Below are 17,310 nucleotides of genomic sequence, written 5' to 3'. Positions count from 1 at the left end.
CAAAGAGTTACCCACCTGTGATCCCCTTTCTCTCAAATATCTCAGAGAGGATTCAGACTGTGGGCAGGGCGGCACGTGTATCTGTAGCATTGTACAGACTAAGAATAGTCTGCCTGCTCTTCTATATATACACAACTTCCAGTCTTAGCCAAAGGCGTGGCAGCTTCAGATGCCTGTGTGCCCAACACAGCTGAGCTCAGCCTGGCAGACGTTCACTATCCTTCCTTTTCCAAGAAGGGCTTCACATGACTCAGACCTGGAGTTCAGTTTCAATCCAAGCAAATGTTTCAAGTTTCTGAGGATGAGAGATGTTGCAGATGATCGATGAGTTTGCAAATAAAGTTTTGCAAGAATTGAAAGAAAAGTATGGACGTTTCTTCAACTTGGCAGCTCAAAGAGAGGGATAAACGCCACTGATTGCATGAAGGTGATAGGATCTTAAACGGCCGAGAGTGAGTCTATGAGAGCTCTTACCTAATAAACACTTCATCAAAATCCTTCAGGTCGCAGTAATCCTTTGCATTATGACAACAGGATCACCGCACTCTTCCCAGACAGCTTATAAAAGATATTAAATTGCAACTTCAGGCTTCTTTGCCTGGAAACGGATTAAGAAAGCAAAATGATCTTTGATTCTGCCAAGTCCTCCACCTCAGCTCTGAATCTTTATAAGCAGCTCTACCTTTTGACCTCATCCTTTACTGGCATCTCTACACATTTTAAGTTTCCACATTGTCTACCACTCCTTTTGTTCGGTTCTGGTTTTGGATTGTTATACCATCTGCAGATTAGACTCTCTCTTTACTCCTGCAGTTTTAGACATTTATGGACATCACAACACAGTTTTAACAAGATTCCTAGGAGTGTTTGACCCAGCCAGCTAGTCTTAATCTACCATATATACCTACTGCCAAAGTGAGACGAACATGTGCACCTCTCATCCATAGGTGAACATGTCTGCGTCAGCTTCCTTTTTTTCTTTCTTTCCAGGTTGGATAAGAAGTTTAATACAACTTTAACATCCGTGTGTTAGTTGTTGAGCTTGTTTCTGTCAGGGTTTAATAGTAATTGCTGCTGACACCTATTTGACTCACTGGTTACCACACAGTAAACAGTTTGTTCAGTCCTGCACAAACAATGAATGGTGTTGTAGGCAAAGCTCCTAATTTTCACTACCTGAAAACAAATCCACATTAAGTGGCGACAAGGATTAAAAAGCGATATACGAGGTGTTAATAATCAAACTTTGGAGGTGCTGGTATGTAAATGTTATGTTTGAAGGGTGCTGGGCCTGCTGTTTCCAGCTGTTTTCACTGCTTTGTTAAGCTTAGTTAATTGTTGTGTGGCTCCAGCTCTGTGTTTGATGCAGTTATGTTGGAGGCTTTAAAGGCAAACTGGGTTTATTTTTTGCAAAAACAAATCCAGTGGCAGTCTCCCAAATTAACCGACCCATATTTAGACTATTTGAAAGGATAAGTATAATTATTTAATGGATTTAGCATCACTGTGTTTCCGGCAGGCCTGTTTTTTACCTTTTGAGTTTACTGTTTGGCTCACTCAAACATCTTGTGTAAGCAGTGTCACTGTAGAAAATGTAAAAAAAAAAATGTTCATCAACAGCCTTTTCTTCCATGAGTAAGATGGATGTAATCAGGGATGGTTTTTTGATTTCTATACTCAAATTTCTTTGCTACAGGAGTTTGGCTAAATGCTGAAAATGTAGATGGAGTAATGTTATCTAATAAATAAGATATCTTTTTTAGATTACATATGATCAGCTGATTATTAAATGTTTAACGGTACTCCATTGTAGAGATCCTAGTTTTTGAGCTTTCAACTTTCAACTTTCAACTAAATTTAGCACAAAAAGGAAGATAAATTTGTGTTTGATGGATTATTTTTTTTGTTAAAGCAACATTTCTTGGTAACAAATCTTATACCATTGGAAACCTCGTCTATTAACCATTAAATGGTTTCAAACAACTTGTAAGCCAAATATGTGGGTTGTGCCCATTAAAAACTTGAAAAATGTAGAATTAGTCCCATTTCTCAGTTGTATCTGCAGATAGGACCAACAGGCAACATACAGTTTTGAAAAATGAAGCCTGTGCAGAAGTGCTAAAAGTTGCTGTTCAAAAAGAATACGCTTGAGGCTGGCTGCTGAAAACTGAAAGTCACGTTCACACCCAGCCATAAAAACAGACTTTTACAGCATTAAAAAAAAGGTTAATTAAAGGGCTTAGGTCTGAAACACTGATTTTGCTATCAGCACACACTGTTCGGTGATTGAATTTTTTTCTAACTCCACCGTTTAGAAGTTATTGGGATCGTTTGATTGTCCAATCAGAGACAGAGCTCAGGTCATGTGACTGGCGGGCTCCCTGTAGCTGTTCGAAAGGAAGCTTAAAGCTGGCGTCATAACCAATGTGGCATCCGCGGATTGGCTTCATTTCACAGTTTCAGGAACAGACAGGAGACGTTGAGGAGACTACATCCATGTTTTATACAGTCAATGGAATTAACCCCTCCCACTCACCCCCACTCACTCACATTCACACAGAAATAAAGCCAGGACAAGCAGCTTAGTTTCAACAGTTCTCGTTGGCTTGAGCATACTTTACCTTTGGAGGTCAAGATGACAGATGAAATGAGTTGTAATGGCATAAACAACAAGTCTCTGTGTGTTTGGTTTTCATTTGTGGTTCTTGTGGACTGGCTTTAAATGGTCAGCATGGTTAACCCTGCCTCACTCTGCGGCCTTGCCCCCAGAGGTATGATGGGAGCAGCTGGAGCTGGGGGGCCATGAGGTAGTGGTAGCTCTGGCTGATTATTAAATGACTCTTATTATGGGATTATAATTTTCCCTGAGTGGAAATAGGGGTTGGAATAGAAATAAGATGGCAGACATCCAAACAGCAGAGGAGGCGGAGCACTGACAGTTATGAACTTTGTTTCCCTTCACATGTAGTTTGATCATGTCAGAAACTTATGTTTCTGCTGACTTGCCAAGGATGAGATGAGAAGACTACTCACATAGTGTGAAGGTAAATATGAAGTTAATGTGAGCACCTTATTAGCTCACCCAGGCTAAAGGTTAAAAAACAAATCTAGTGGATCCTCTTCAACTCCTAATAGACTCTTGTCTATTCAAATCGTGCACAGTTTCAGAGTATGACTCCATGCTGTGCTGCCCCTCCTCTTCACCTTGTGCTCCAGAAACTCTGAGACCTCTGAAATCCTTTCCCACCTTATTACGCTCTTATCTGTCTGGCTGAAGTTTTCCACCTTTATCTCATCTCCTGTTTCCCATTCCACTAATGGCATTCCTCAAAGGTCAGTCTTGGGTCCTTTTACAGTCCTGATTATATACTGTGCTATCTTGGTCAAACATAGGGCTGAGTACAATAGCTATGTCGACAGCATCCAGGAGTTTATAGATGACCTGTCACAGTCCATTAGTTTCCCACTTTAATCCATAAAGAGCCTTTGTTCCATGAGAGCCTATAGGTTCTTAAAACTTGATCAAAGTTAACACAGACAGAAAGCAAATGGTCTTGTTTTCAGATTATTAAACTGGCCTCTTCCATCCTGTCAAATAAATGTTGTGGTTTCTGTCCTTGTAGTTACTGGTAGTTCTTTCCATGCTGATTTATGTCCAAGTCTTTATGTTTTATGGAGTATAGTTCAAATGACGTTTTTTGGTTTTAAAAAGAGAAGCTGTAATGATTTATGGCTCTGCTGATCAATGAGGCTCCTGCATATTCTCTACTGGATTAGCCAAGTAGGAGGGAACGTTGATAGAAACTATTATTAACACTAGGGGAGTCATTGAGTTTTCTATAGTCAGGACTGTCTGCTTCAAACCAACACAAGAATATGCTCTACCGTACTGACCTTCATTGTGTTTAGTCTAATGTGTGTTCTGGTTAACCTTTGAGGGCACGACGTCAGTTCAGCGTATTTACTTGCCAGGTTGCCTCTTTACATGTGTTGACTACACCAGCTCAATATGTCTTTTGGCCTAATTTTATTAAAGAAAATAAAACATTCTTTATCCTTTGAGGATTTTCAGGGAGTTATAGGATGCATTGCAACATCTTGCTGACCAGTGCACTGCAGGCAGGGAAACATGAATATGTTGCATCTGCAATCAAAAAGTTAAACACAGTAAAAGTCACTAGATATACACCTATACAGACGTTGGTTATGTTTACATCAGGGGTCACCAACCTTTTTGAGGCCAAGGGCTTCCTCATGGGGAATGAGTGGCATTAAGGGCTACTTGTCCAACAAACACTTTCTGAACAAAATTGCACAGATCACTTTTTAACAACATTAATCATGGAAGAAATGGTAATACTATACAAAGAGACTATCTTTAATGTTTATTATTTCACAGTTATAATAATAATTTACAGAACAATGATGTTATGAAGTAGCTCCATCATGACCAGTGCTGTTTTTTGGAACATGCCTTGCGAGCACCTTAAGTGGTTCTTGCGGGCGTCCAGGTGCCCATGGGCACCACGTTGGTGACCCCTGGTTTACATGCAGTCAGTAACCCTTTCATATTGGGTATATTAGTGATAACCTGGTTGCACACAGCCATGTTAACACCACTAACTCTTTTGAAAAACTGAAATATGTTCATAATCTGGTTTTTAAAAACTTGAAAATCACCCCTTACTCTTTTTCTGACCTTAATATTTGGTCATGTATATGCCTATCAGGATATGTCCTTTGGGAGGAAGATTAATTTGTGTTCTGTTCACAAGGAATCTTAGCTTTTTGAGTGCAGGAAGTCCACCGTGCTGCTGCTATTGTCGTTTTTGCCATGGATACAGGAAGATGAAGCAGAAATGACGCACATTGCGTCATGATGTTCCCTATGCATGGATATGTTGTCAATGCGTCACTGTTGTGATTGGCGTATCATGTAAAAGAAATACTGTTTGTTCACACATGTTAACGGCTTATTCTGAATTTTTCAGAAACCGGACCTTAACCTGAATATTGACCGCATTTAAGCGTAGCCAGAGATGCATGGATTTGACTTTTCTTAGAGTTAGCTAAATGCAGTGATAAAATAACTCTGCCTGCAGCTGTTTACAGCCCAGCTTTCATGTAGATTGACCAGCAGTTTCTTGATACTAAGGTCAGGCTGACAGGGATCCCTGATATGCAAACTATTGGCAGGACCTAATATTTCAGAGACTCCACATGGCCTCTAACTGTACTATTAACCACAGATATTCAGTAGCCCCTGGTGAGCCGGGTGTTCTGTAACTTCACTTGGTAGTTACTTTTAAAGATTTCTTGACCTGCAGGCTACAGGCTTTAAAACTGTTAAACTTTGAATGCTCAGATAAGATTTGTTAAATCTGCCACTCTAACTGTCATCATCTCTGAGAACTAACATATTTCCCTAAATACAGAGTATTCCTTTAATGTTTCATCAGATCACGAGGCGCCTCAGTGCCTGTGTAATGTCTGTTTGGGTTCTGGGTAGATGTTATTTCTTCTGCAGACACATCGGGCAGAGCAGTGTAATCTCATGTGAGAACCAGCCATTAGCTGTTTTATCTCTTCTACTTTCATGTACCTGTAGAGAAACAGGCACAGACACACCCAGCTTAGAGAAACATTAAGTTTGAGTGGAATCATGTTTTTCCTCACTCTGTCATCTACCTGGACCGTGTCTGTCTGCGCACTCTTGGCTTGAGCGTCACCTGAAATAACCTCGTCTCACACTCCTGTGCTGACATGAGAGTGGATGATGTCATATTGGACAAAGCGCTGTTTGTGTCTTTGTGCTGTGGGCTTTCACGTGTTCAGTGCCTGGTGTCCTACCTTCCTCACTTTTGCTGTACGACATCTGAAGCAGCGAGCAGACACAGTGGATAATGGGGATCCTGAGATGATGGCTGCCAGAGTTCCCTCCATTCTGCACCACTTGTGTTTTTCCACCTGGAACAACCTTTTATTTCACATAGTGACAGTTCCTGAGTAGTGTTACTACACTTTTATGCTGCAATATTCTGACTCCACCACAACAAATTTGTAGGATACTATAATTTTACAGGTCACCAGTTTTGGAAACAGTAAAAAAGTGGAGTAAGTAAGTCTATAGTAACAGGTAGCAAGTGGAAATAGAGCTTCTGTGTCTCTGGCAAGCATGAACTGTAAAGCCTCACACAAGGACTAATCCCCTCTGAGAGAAAACGGGCTGTACAACACAAAGGACAGCTTAGCCAATCAACAGAAGATAATCTGCAACAGAAAGACAGATCATGTCAACAGTTCAGCCCAGAGTCAGCGAGGTCAGAGTCATGTAGCTCCATCCATTTCACTTCAGCAGACAGCTTTGTAACAGTTAAATGAACTTCATCAACAAGCTGTCTGTTATACTAAAATATAACTATTAAAAAGCACAAGCTACGATGTGAAATCCACTGCCCTGATTCCTCTCATTTCACACTCTTGCATCATCTTCTGCGATGACCTCCAAAAGCGCTCTCTGATATCACTCCATCACATGGAAAAGTTTTGCTTGTTTTGGTTACAGTTGAACTCACCCACCTAGTCTATTACTGCTCTTTAAAAGCCTGCCAGGAAATGAGTTGTCAACTTCAAATAAATAAAGCCTTAAATAAACCTTTTGAGCTGCTCTTGGATTCAGTGACTTTTGACCATGCCATGGAGAGGTGGCTGCTGCCCTCTCCAAGCCACACTCATCTAAGTGGCACCCTGAAATTATCCATCCAAAATGAAGGTCCCCTGTCCCAATGAGACATGACAAGACTAATCCAAATACAGCTCTCCACCCTTAGAGATCAAACTTTCCTAGAAGTCAAAGTTGGTACATTTAAATTAGGAGTCTATCTTCCAACGTATGCGTAGGTATGAATCTTGAGCTTGTTGGATGGTGAAACACAGCCGTGCTGTCCAACATGTCAAAGATCTGATAAAATATAGGCCCCAAAGTTTCCGTCACAATCTATCACTGCCATAGGTAGCTTTCCCTTCCACCTTATTCATCATAGTCTCATTTCGCTTTCATGTTCTGTCCATCTTTCTTCCTGTCACACACATGCCCTCCCAACAAATCTCTCTTCACCTCACTTTCAGCTGCATCCCTAGCTTTCTTCAAAACAACAAGGTGCAAAGGTGGAAGTTCCACTGGTGCTGCTCTTTAATCTCATTCATGCAGTTAGTTTGCTGCTGAAAGACTGGACCAGGAAGTGGTGGAAACTTTCAACAATGAAGCACCACTTGGGTTTCTTTGAGCTGCTATTAGTCACGTAAGGACATTCTTCATCCTCCTCAAGGAACTCAATGATTCTTCATCATTCAGCTTTGTTCATAAATGATACATGAGAAATACAGACAGAAACATTTTACACAGTTGGTGAATGAGTCAGAAGTTTATAGTTTTAGGTTTTTATAATTTCTAGTCCTGAAAGGACATTCTTCTCTTTAACTCTGAAACTTGGGGCTTAAAGCAATACGTTAAAGTAGTTAAATCAAAAAATAAATAGATGACGCCTTCCATTCCGATTAAGTCACCTTAATCACAAGACATTGAGGAAACATGCTACGTTCAGATACTGGCTTAAAATCCAGTCCAGTGTGGTTTGTATTTGCTTTGACCTGAGAAAGTAAGTAGTTTTAAGGCAACACCGCGGGTCCATCTTGGATTCCCCTCTGGTTGCCAGATATGAGACCTGCAGGGATAGAAAGGCTCATGCAAACCAGTTTAATTAAACCAGTAACTCTTTTTACCAAACCTAAAAAACCTCATACTTTTTTCTACGAAGCTCCACAACCAGAATCCTGAATCCTGGTGATTCTAGGATAGATATTGGTGTGTTTTGAAAGAGTGGTGGAGTGGAGAATGGTTTTAAGATTAAAATAAAGGAAATTGCAATAAATAAAAATAGAATAAATAAATGCAAATATTTTCTAATGAAAAAATAAATAAAAGTTAAAATAATAATAATAATAACAATTATTATTATTATTATTATTATTATTATTATTATTATTATTATTTCTTTTATTCTAATACCTATGCAGACGTGGCTAATTTTCTCTTGACTGAGTAAGCAAGGACAAAAATATCTCTCCAGTTTTTAGTTTAACATGGCCACTACTTTAGAAAGGCATCATGTCAGTGTCAGTTAGCTGGTCATTTTCACTGAGGGCTGAAGAACCAGACTTCTGCTGGAATATCTATGTTGACAGTGGCTGTGTGGTTGACTCATATTTAAACACACATGAGGCAAATGTAACTTCTAAGATCATTACTTGTATGACTGTCCCTTATTTCCCTTTACTTGTTTGGAATTAAAACTTGCAAGATGCACTCACTATCTCTGCTGAGGGTCTTGTTCCTCTTTTCTCCATCAGAGATGGTTTGGGCCCGGTAGCTCCACATGCTGCTTAGGCATCTGTACCCTCCACTGTCAATTTCTTCAACTCTAAATTTCAGCCTGAGATACAGATGAAGGTTTTGCCACAGTATCAACAATAAGAGGTGAAATGTGCTGTAACTTCTGCGTTGATTTGATATAATGTGTGATCTGGTCGTCCCCGCTAACACTTTTGTTGCTGAGAATCCCCATCTTCATGGCGTTTTGATCTATCAGACGGAAGTATTTGACACAGCCTGCTGAAAGTCTGCAGGCTTTTGGCCTCTGTTTCTTTCATTGTGCTCTTAACTGTTCACTGCCTGTGATATCATAAATCTTTTTCTAACTGCCTTGAAAATCTGAAGCACATGGTGGCAGGAATACAGCACATCTTGATTTCCTTGTAGCTAAATACATTTAGATTCAGTCCAGGGGGTATTTTAGGGATTCACAGATGTGTTTTTTATCATCAGTAACACCAGAATTCCCTTGTCTGCTGAAATAATGTCTTTCGTTAAAACCATGTGGAAGAGATAAATATGCCATTAGAGATGACTACGCTGATTAGAGAGTTGTGTACATGAAGAAGTCTCAGACTGTGTGGATCACATGGTTCACATTACAGAGGGGGTCTAAGGTCTACAGAAACAGGTGTGAGGAAGTGAGAGGATTTTCTCACACATTGTTTATATCTCTCCTCTCTCTTTGATTTTCACATCCATTGAGTGTCAAGACTGGACATTCATCATGCACAAACACGTCTCTGCACATGCCCTGAGTTTCTGTGTTGTTCTGAGTACAGAGGGGGTTATTCTTTAACCTGTATAAAAAAAGATGGCTATATAAGGCTCTCCTCTATAGTTCAACCTTTTTTTCACATATTGTTTATCTTGTAAAGACATAAAGAGGATGTGTGGCTGTACAATGTTTTAGGTTGGTGAGTGAACATGCTTTGTGCATTAAAACAAAATATAGATATATACCGTGTCATCTAAAAGACACACTGAAATCAAAGAGGGGGTAATTTGCTTTCCCACATTTTGTGCATTTAAAGGAACAAGGCTGGATGTTCATGCTAAACTTGTGCAGATTTTAAACCAGCTATATATTCATCCCTAAATCTGTCTGTAAACTGCTCACCATGGTCCATTGTTATAAAATAGCACAAGATCTTCATAAGATTTTTACGAGACTTGCTAGATTGATGTCAGTGCAAAAGGATCCCCTAACTGGCTCATTACATGTTGGAAGGTCGAGCCTGAAGCACGGCATGGTCTGCCCATATCTCCACTCTTGACAGGCCTCTAGAGGGCTGGCCAATCAGAGGGAGGGGGTTTGTGGAAAGGGAAGCCTTAAAGAGACAGTAGCTAAAACAAACTTTCAGACAGATGCTGAAATAAAGGTTTTCTACAACACCAGTGAGAGAAAAATATGTAATTTTTAAAAGCTGTAAATCATGTGAAGCTTCTCCAGGGGCACAGGGGAGCAGTTTACAGCCTTGAAAATATAACAGTACCTCCTCTTTGGGGTCTTAAAACTTAGTTATTTAACACTGAAGCCTGTATGCAGGTTTTGGGGGGCACAAATAAAAGTCAGTAAAAAGGAAAAGGCCTGTTATGCTCCAGGACACTATATGTGAAGTCCGATAACTATCTCTTGAAAAAGGGCGTTTTGATCACAAAGAGTTCTTTCCTGGTTAAATGATATTAATAACAAAATTGCTGGAAGCTACTTTGCTTGAGTCAGTGATTCATGGTCAGATAAATTCCATTAAGATGAAAAAACACGGTGGTAGATTGTGCGTAACACTGGAAGTACTTAGCAGAGAGTTTAATGGAGTGGTCAAGCAGCATTTGGGATAGTCCTCAGGATTAGATGATGTGGTTTTGAAGAATCAATAGCCATGGTTTTCCTGCATCACAGTTTTTACAGGGTGTGGTACTAGGTGGTTAGAGTATTTTCATAAACCTAATCCTCTTTTTTTAGTTGGTTTTTTTTGTGTTGTTTTTGTTTTTTTCAAAACGACTCTAATTTTTCTCCTGGGATTTTTTTGCAGGCGCTGCTGAAGGACCCTCTCTACATCGGGCTGAGGCACAAGAGAGTGCGTGGCCAGGCCTATGATGACCTGCTGGATGAATTCATGAAGGCCGTGTCTGACAGGTAAACTCATACTTCAAACTTCAATTCATCTTTTGCCAATTCCCTTTATGATGCCTGCTATTGTCGTCTCAATACACAAATCAAGAGATGCTGTTGGATGAAAAATGTTAAGCATTTTAACAAACTCAGTGCAAACAGTGAGGAGCAGCCAGGCTGTGTGGGACTCTGGACCCTGGACTTGAGTCACAGATGATTCAGTTTACTTCTTTGAAGTCGCGGTCGCCAAGTGATGTCAGTCAAAGTGTGCTCAGTGACTGAATGACAGCGTGAGCTTATTAGGGCGTGATCAGAGAGGCTTGTGCTGTTGATTTCCTGAAGACTAACAGCTGAAGGTACATCTAACCAGCTGGACTCAGCTTTGTTTGTTTTCCACTCTTGGCAGTAATGTTCAATACAGTATTGTTGTTTCATCTGCTTAAAATCAAACTTTCCATCATGATTTGATAGATTTAGGATGATTGGAGAGCTTCTTTTTTGTTGTGAGCTGTTGGAAGGTGAAACCTGATCGGGCAGAGACCTGCAGGAGTGTTACTGAGCTTTTAAAGTTGCTTTAAGGAACAGTTGGGGACTTTTTTCTTGCAGTGACTCCAGTGGTCCTGACCATGGAAAATATCTATTTCTTTCTTCTCTAAGTCTGAGGACTCATCAGTCAGACCTGTGATGTCATTCTGACGTGCTTACTCCTGTTTTTATTCAGTAAAGGATCACACAAGTCAATGAGACGTGCACTCTTCTCCACTGTCTCTCATTTGGTTTTCATGCACTGATCTTATCGTTCCCTTCCTCTTGCGCTGAGTTGAGTGCTTGCCTTTGGGGCTTCAACTGCATTTGTTTACTGCCGTCCTGTCCTTGATGAGACTTCTGTGTACTTCTTACTTTCATGCATCTTGACACATCTTTGAAAATCACTGTGTCCCTATGTGCCACGGAGCCATCACAGCTCCACACACACATGGGCCTGGTTAAGGTTCACTCTAACCCAGAAGGACCCGAGTCCAGAGAGAGCCTGGGTCTGGGTCCCCTCCAGCTGGCAGCAGGAAGCCCTGACTCTAATAACCGGGTGGCTTCTCAACTACAGGGAACAGCGAAGCTTTTTCCCCAGCGGAGCCAGATCGGCGGAAAATGAGTAATTATGGGCTCAGAGATTGGATGAATGATTACAGCTCTGCAGGCTTTCATTTAATATTCATCGCTGAGTTTTTTAAGTAACTAACATGAGCTAGAAGGTTTTGGCTCATTAATAGACAGTGAAAGTCTGGACTGATCATTAAACCTGAGATAGAGTGCTTATTTGTAGTATTCATGATCAGTTTCAGTCGTCGACAGTCAGGTACGTTCCCTCACCCTCCAGCAGCTCCTCATATTAAATAATCAGCAGGTGTCATCTCCTTCAGGTAGACATGAGTCCCTTGATCACATCACTCCTACTCGCACTGATAGCAGTCTCAAACCAAAGCCCAACAAAGGGTTAAATACCCTGAATCCCTTTTGTAAAGTTATAATGTTGGGTAGCCATTATTTTCACCATTCACATTAAATCGATATCGTCATCATTATGTTAGAAATATTTTGACGGAAAGATTTTGTAGTGACTGGCTCTGCAGGCTCCAGGATGAGCTGGTCTGGGTTATTAGACCATGAAATCGTTTTTATTAGCTGTCATGAGGAACAATCCCTAATCAGGCGACCCTATTAGATGGAAATCCATAAGTGGTTTGACAGAGAAGCAAAGATAGAAGCCCGGCAATGAGGCATGAAGAGTACGGAAAAATCCTGCGTTAGGATGTTCAAAGAAGCTCTTTGATCTAAAATAAAGAGGGATTTGTTTCCTATGTTAAATTAAAACCAGAGTTTGCGAAGTTATTAAATACAGAATACAGTTGGTGTGAGATCTCTACAAGATCTTCCCAAGACTCACAGAAAGGACGAGTCATCCTGTAAGGATCTCCTAACTGGTTCACAACCAGTGTTGTGCAAATTACTTTAGAAAAGTAATTACTTATAGTTACTAGTTACTTTCCCAAACAAGTAATCAAATTAGGAACTGAATTATTCCTTCATAAATGTAATGAGTTACTAGAGAAAGTAATTATTATTTTACTATTAAAAAAATCTATTTGCTGAAGAATTTCATTTTTGGGCAGGTTTTGCTCTGGGACATAATTCTTACATGTGTTCTGGCTTTTTACGTGTACGACATTGAAGAAGAGTAGATGTACTTTCATCTTGAAAGACACCAGTTTTAAGCCAACAGACCACTCTGGACCAACTTGTAATTTCTCCTGATTAACCCCTTATTTTTAAGTATGGTTTGTCATCTTTATAATTTTTTTTAAGTCAAAACAAGTCGGCTACTTGTTCTTTACATTTAAACCTCAAAAAAGCATCCACCCCTCTCCTTTTAGTTGGTTTGATCCAAAGATGCTACACGAGATCCTCTCTGACTGAAGGTTACGCAGACACACATAGGTAGCTGTCTGATATGTGTTGCAAAGGTTTGCTTTGGCATCAGCTCTTTGTAAAAAGACGTGTCAACATGATTGTACTCATCGTTACTTGTGTGTCTGCCGCTTTTCCCCACATTTTATTTGCAGTCCCTCTCTTGTGCCTGGCCAAGCGAGCCAGGTCTGATGCATTGTAACGTGTCACATTTCAACGTCGGTAACAGTAATGTCGTTAAAACTTTTGAAATGGTAATTATTTAGATTACCTGTTACTGAAAAAAGGTAACAACATTATTCCCAACTGTTCATGAAACATTGGAGGGGAGGGGCTCAAAATCTAAGGTCTGCACATTGCCCCTGACAGGCCTCCAGAGGATTAGCCAATCAGAGAGAAGGGGGTTTATGGAGTGGGGGCTTTAAAGAGACAGCAGCTAGAAGAAAGTGTTTCTACTGTTCAAACTGTATATCATGTAAATCTGCTACAAGACATCAAAATGACATCACAAAGCCTAAAAAAGCTCAATATCCCTTCTTTAAAGTCTAAAAGCTCAGATATATAAGACATATTGTCTGAATACAGGAGAATTTGTTTCCTATATTAAAGTAAAAGTTAGAGTTCAGTACGTTGTAGAATGCAAAATAAAGTAAGCCTGAGTTTATCTCCTGTTATCTTCTTATTACTTTGACAGTTCTCTGTTTAGAACTAAAACACATCAATTATGTCCTATGATCAGAGTGGTTTCAACTGTGTGGACTGTGTGTTTATTATTGTTACCATTATGACAGAGTTCACATACCACATTTTTTCAGCGTTGAATAATAACAGTTGATTATGCACGGTACCTCCTGGTAAGTATAGCTGACCCTGTTTAGAGCCCTTTAAGGCAGTGATAACAGCTGATTTAGTGTCTGATAACAACCAGAGTTGTTGCTAGGTCCATGTTAATCCAAGTAGCATGCAAAGAGTCCAGGAATCCCTTCAGCTATCTTAAAAATTTGGCAACAAAAGAAGAAGGGTCAGTGAGGGAGAGTGTGTTTGGGCTGAAATGAGCAGGACAGAGGAAGGAGAGGGAGAAGGAGCAGAGCGCTTTTTTTGTGGCGGCTCAGGGATTTGAAAAATAAAGTGTGCTGAGAGACGCTTGCTCCCAGGAGAGCAGGGTGGGGGCTGGGGATTTATTAAAGTTTCAGACACACAGCCATGAAGCCCTGTAGGGACGGTGGTTACTCACAGCATGTGTGTGTGTGTGTGTGTGTGTGTGTGTGTGTGTGTGTGTGTGTGTGTGTGTGTGTGTGTGTGTGTGTGTGTGTGTGTGTGTGTGTGTGTGTGTACACAAACACACATACGTGCACGCAGGTTGGACAGCTGTGTTTGCACAGAGCACTCTTGTCTCTGGCCACGGAGGTTTGAACGCACCCTGACTGAAAAGATCACCTTATACCTGACCCACTGCTTCAGCCCCTCCTCTGTGTTAAGAGGATATATATGACATCAACCTACTTCCTATGAGCTGAGGATTCAGGTTTCATGGAGACCCAGATGGAGCCAGATTGTGTTTCCTGAAGAAGCTGGGACCCTCATTTAACCGCTCCAACTTCAGATCAGTCCAGACATAACACCACACGTCTGATGGATCCACCATATGAAAAAGCATCTGTCATATCAAGTCTCAAGCCCCTCATCATCCTATAAGACATTTATAACACTTTCAGAAGGATGGCTTTCTCCATATGTTGGACTGAGCAGCTAGAAACCCTGAAAGCTCTCCTCCAGAGAACAGTGATGTCAGGTATTTTTCATTCATTCAACTGCCAGGATTACTCTGACAAGTAGTTTATCACGCTGAAATGAGGTTTTAGCACAAAGGATCTTTGTGTTGTTATGGTAGCATTTCCTAAATAGCTTTAACAGCCCAGTGGTCGGTTAGGGAAGTTCTTCTCTGCAGGTATCTCTTTGGCTCTGAGGACAAAGTGCATGGTGGAGTTTTGAAGCTCTTGCTCCATACTCAAGTCGTAACACCAGAAAACCAAGAAAACCAACAAGCTCAAAGATGCAAAAACACACTCTTTAAGCCTGAGAGAATGACCCTTTGAACATTTGGAGTTATCTCAGGAGATTTTTGTGGTTTAGCGGGTGTAGGCAGGATTTCTCAGACCTTTTCTCTCCAGTGATAGAAATGAGTTTACCTCAGAGACCTCTGATGACAAAGAACTGCACAAAGACACACAAAGTGTGCTCTCTGCCAAACCTGGACAGCAGGGGTGGATCGTGCCTTTTTGAATTTTCCACAACAAGAGGTGAAACTCAAAGTTTTGGCAGCAGTGTTTGCAACAAGCCCTGATTTTTGCTTTGAGTTTTACAGCACTTGACACTCTTTACTCAGTTTAATACAAACTCAAACTTCAGATAAGAAACGATGCGTCATTATCAAGGATAGATCACACAAAACAATATGGATACAGCCTGAAAATACATTTTCCCAGGTTTCCAGCGTTTTATAAAAGGATATCTACACTACAACAGGAATCGTTCTCTCATATACTCCAAATTTCCTCATTGGTTAAAAGAGCTGTGAGGAGTTTCTAAGCGATCTTGAGAAAGTCTCCCTTCTGGATATATGCCTGATTGTAATCCACACTTTAAAATGAGATTATCAGCAACAATATTACAGGTTACAGATGCAAATGCAACTTCTTGGCGTTTGGATCAGGTCGAGCAGGACCGGATTGATTTACAGTAGAAGAGCAGAAGAAAGCTTAATGGGAGAGTGATACAGCCCAAGCTAAAGGCTAACACAGGAGCTAAACTGTTAGTAATAATGTTGATTCCAACCCACAGTCAGCAGATATTCTGCAGTGGTCTGTTCAAACTTGAGAGTCTATCAATAAAATGAAGAATGAGGTTACATTAGCTCTGATTGGTAGATGACTGGCAGGACATAACCAGGATTCACTAACATTACACATTACAGACATGTCTTAGAGCACCGGGCTGCCAGCTGAGATAAATATAAACAGCTACTAAGCTACTTACAAACTGACAGTGTTTATTTGTTGTCACATTAGCCTACAGATACGTCAGAGCAATGGGCTGCTGATAGCACTACACATAGCTGGCTGCTACAACATCTGCTTCATGTCACATTTCAAACCACAGGGCTAGGTAACTGTACTGAATAATACCTGACCTTGTTGCGTTGTATCCAGTAAAAAAATTGTCTTGAATAAAGAAATTGTTTTGATCTGATCTCCATTTAATTCCTGAACAGACACACACCTCGCTAAAGGTCAAAGGTAGCAAAGCATTCTATGTGAAATAGATCCTCCTCGTAGCATCTTTGATGTCCATCCATGACTCATTCATGTCCTATATGTGCTATATTGCTTTTTGCTATCATGCTTCTCTAATCCTTTGTGCTTCATAGGTGTGTGTTGTATTCCTTTATAACTTCAATGGAGAAATCTAAACAAAGAAATCAGAGTTTGCTAGACTTAATAACTTGGAGTGCACCAGTAACAGAGCTTGACGTGAAAGAGGTGAATTATTTTTGGTGTTGTTTTTTGTCACTGAATTAAGATAACTTTGATATACATTCTAAAACGCCTCATGATAAGTTTGATATTATCCTAATTTGCACTATAAACCTCTTACATTTGGTTTCACAATGTCTGCCCTCCATCGCCTGGATGGCAAAAGGCACATTTGACTTTCTGGATATTGCTAAATTATTGACTTTTGTCCACAATTCCCTGCAATAAACTGTACTCTATATGTTCAACCATGATTATCTTCAGTTTTGTAGTAGGGTGTGTAAAATGCAAGACAGGACTGAAATAACTGTCTATCGTACTAAACGAAATGAAAAGGAAGCAGAAGTGGATCACAGCCATACAATGAAACAATTGGCATCAGTTAAGATCCCGGTACTAGCTTGTACACTAACTGGTCTCTGTAACAGCTCAAATATGTGAACTGGTTTATGAAGGAACCATTAGGGCCCTTTAAATGTGATGATAATGCCAGTCTTTATATGTTTCACGACATGGGTCCAGTTTGGGAGCTCTCTCTAGATGACTCACCTCATTTGACAAAGTCATTGACGGTCTCGTGGGCTAGCTCTATGATGTTACTTTCTGTTTCATTTTATGGCTCAAAAAAAACTTTACAAAAATTATTGACCAGAATGCATTGCAGCCCAGTGCCAACACAGCTTCTACCTATCTCCACCATTCCCTGTAGAGAGTAACATGAATTTATGTCAGGTTTCCCTCAGATTTTCATTGACAAACTGTTAGCT

The 17,310-nt window shown here is 40.4% G+C and overlaps 1 protein-coding gene across 1 annotated transcript in view; it reads left to right on the top strand.

Moving 5' to 3' along the window:
- The window catches only part of me1 (malic enzyme 1, NADP(+)-dependent, cytosolic), a 117,196-nt gene that overhangs the window by 91,489 nt on the left and 8,397 nt on the right, over positions 1–17,310 (top strand). The window contains exon 6 of the mRNA XM_074683631.1: positions 10,468–10,571. Coding sequence (XP_074539732.1) covers positions 10,468–10,571 — 104 coding nt within the window. The remainder of the gene's footprint in view (positions 1–10,467; positions 10,572–17,310) is intronic.

This window comes from Halichoeres trimaculatus, unplaced genomic scaffold, assembly GCF_033239565.1.
Source record: "Halichoeres trimaculatus isolate MK-OKI-2021-1 unplaced genomic scaffold, fHalTri1.1 fHalTri1_scaffold_12, whole genome shotgun sequence".
Classification (NCBI taxonomy): domain Eukaryota; kingdom Metazoa; phylum Chordata; class Actinopteri; order Labriformes; family Labridae; genus Halichoeres; species Halichoeres trimaculatus.
The sequence above is the reverse complement of the archived record's forward strand: the minus strand, read 5'-3'. Positions and strand labels throughout refer to the sequence as shown.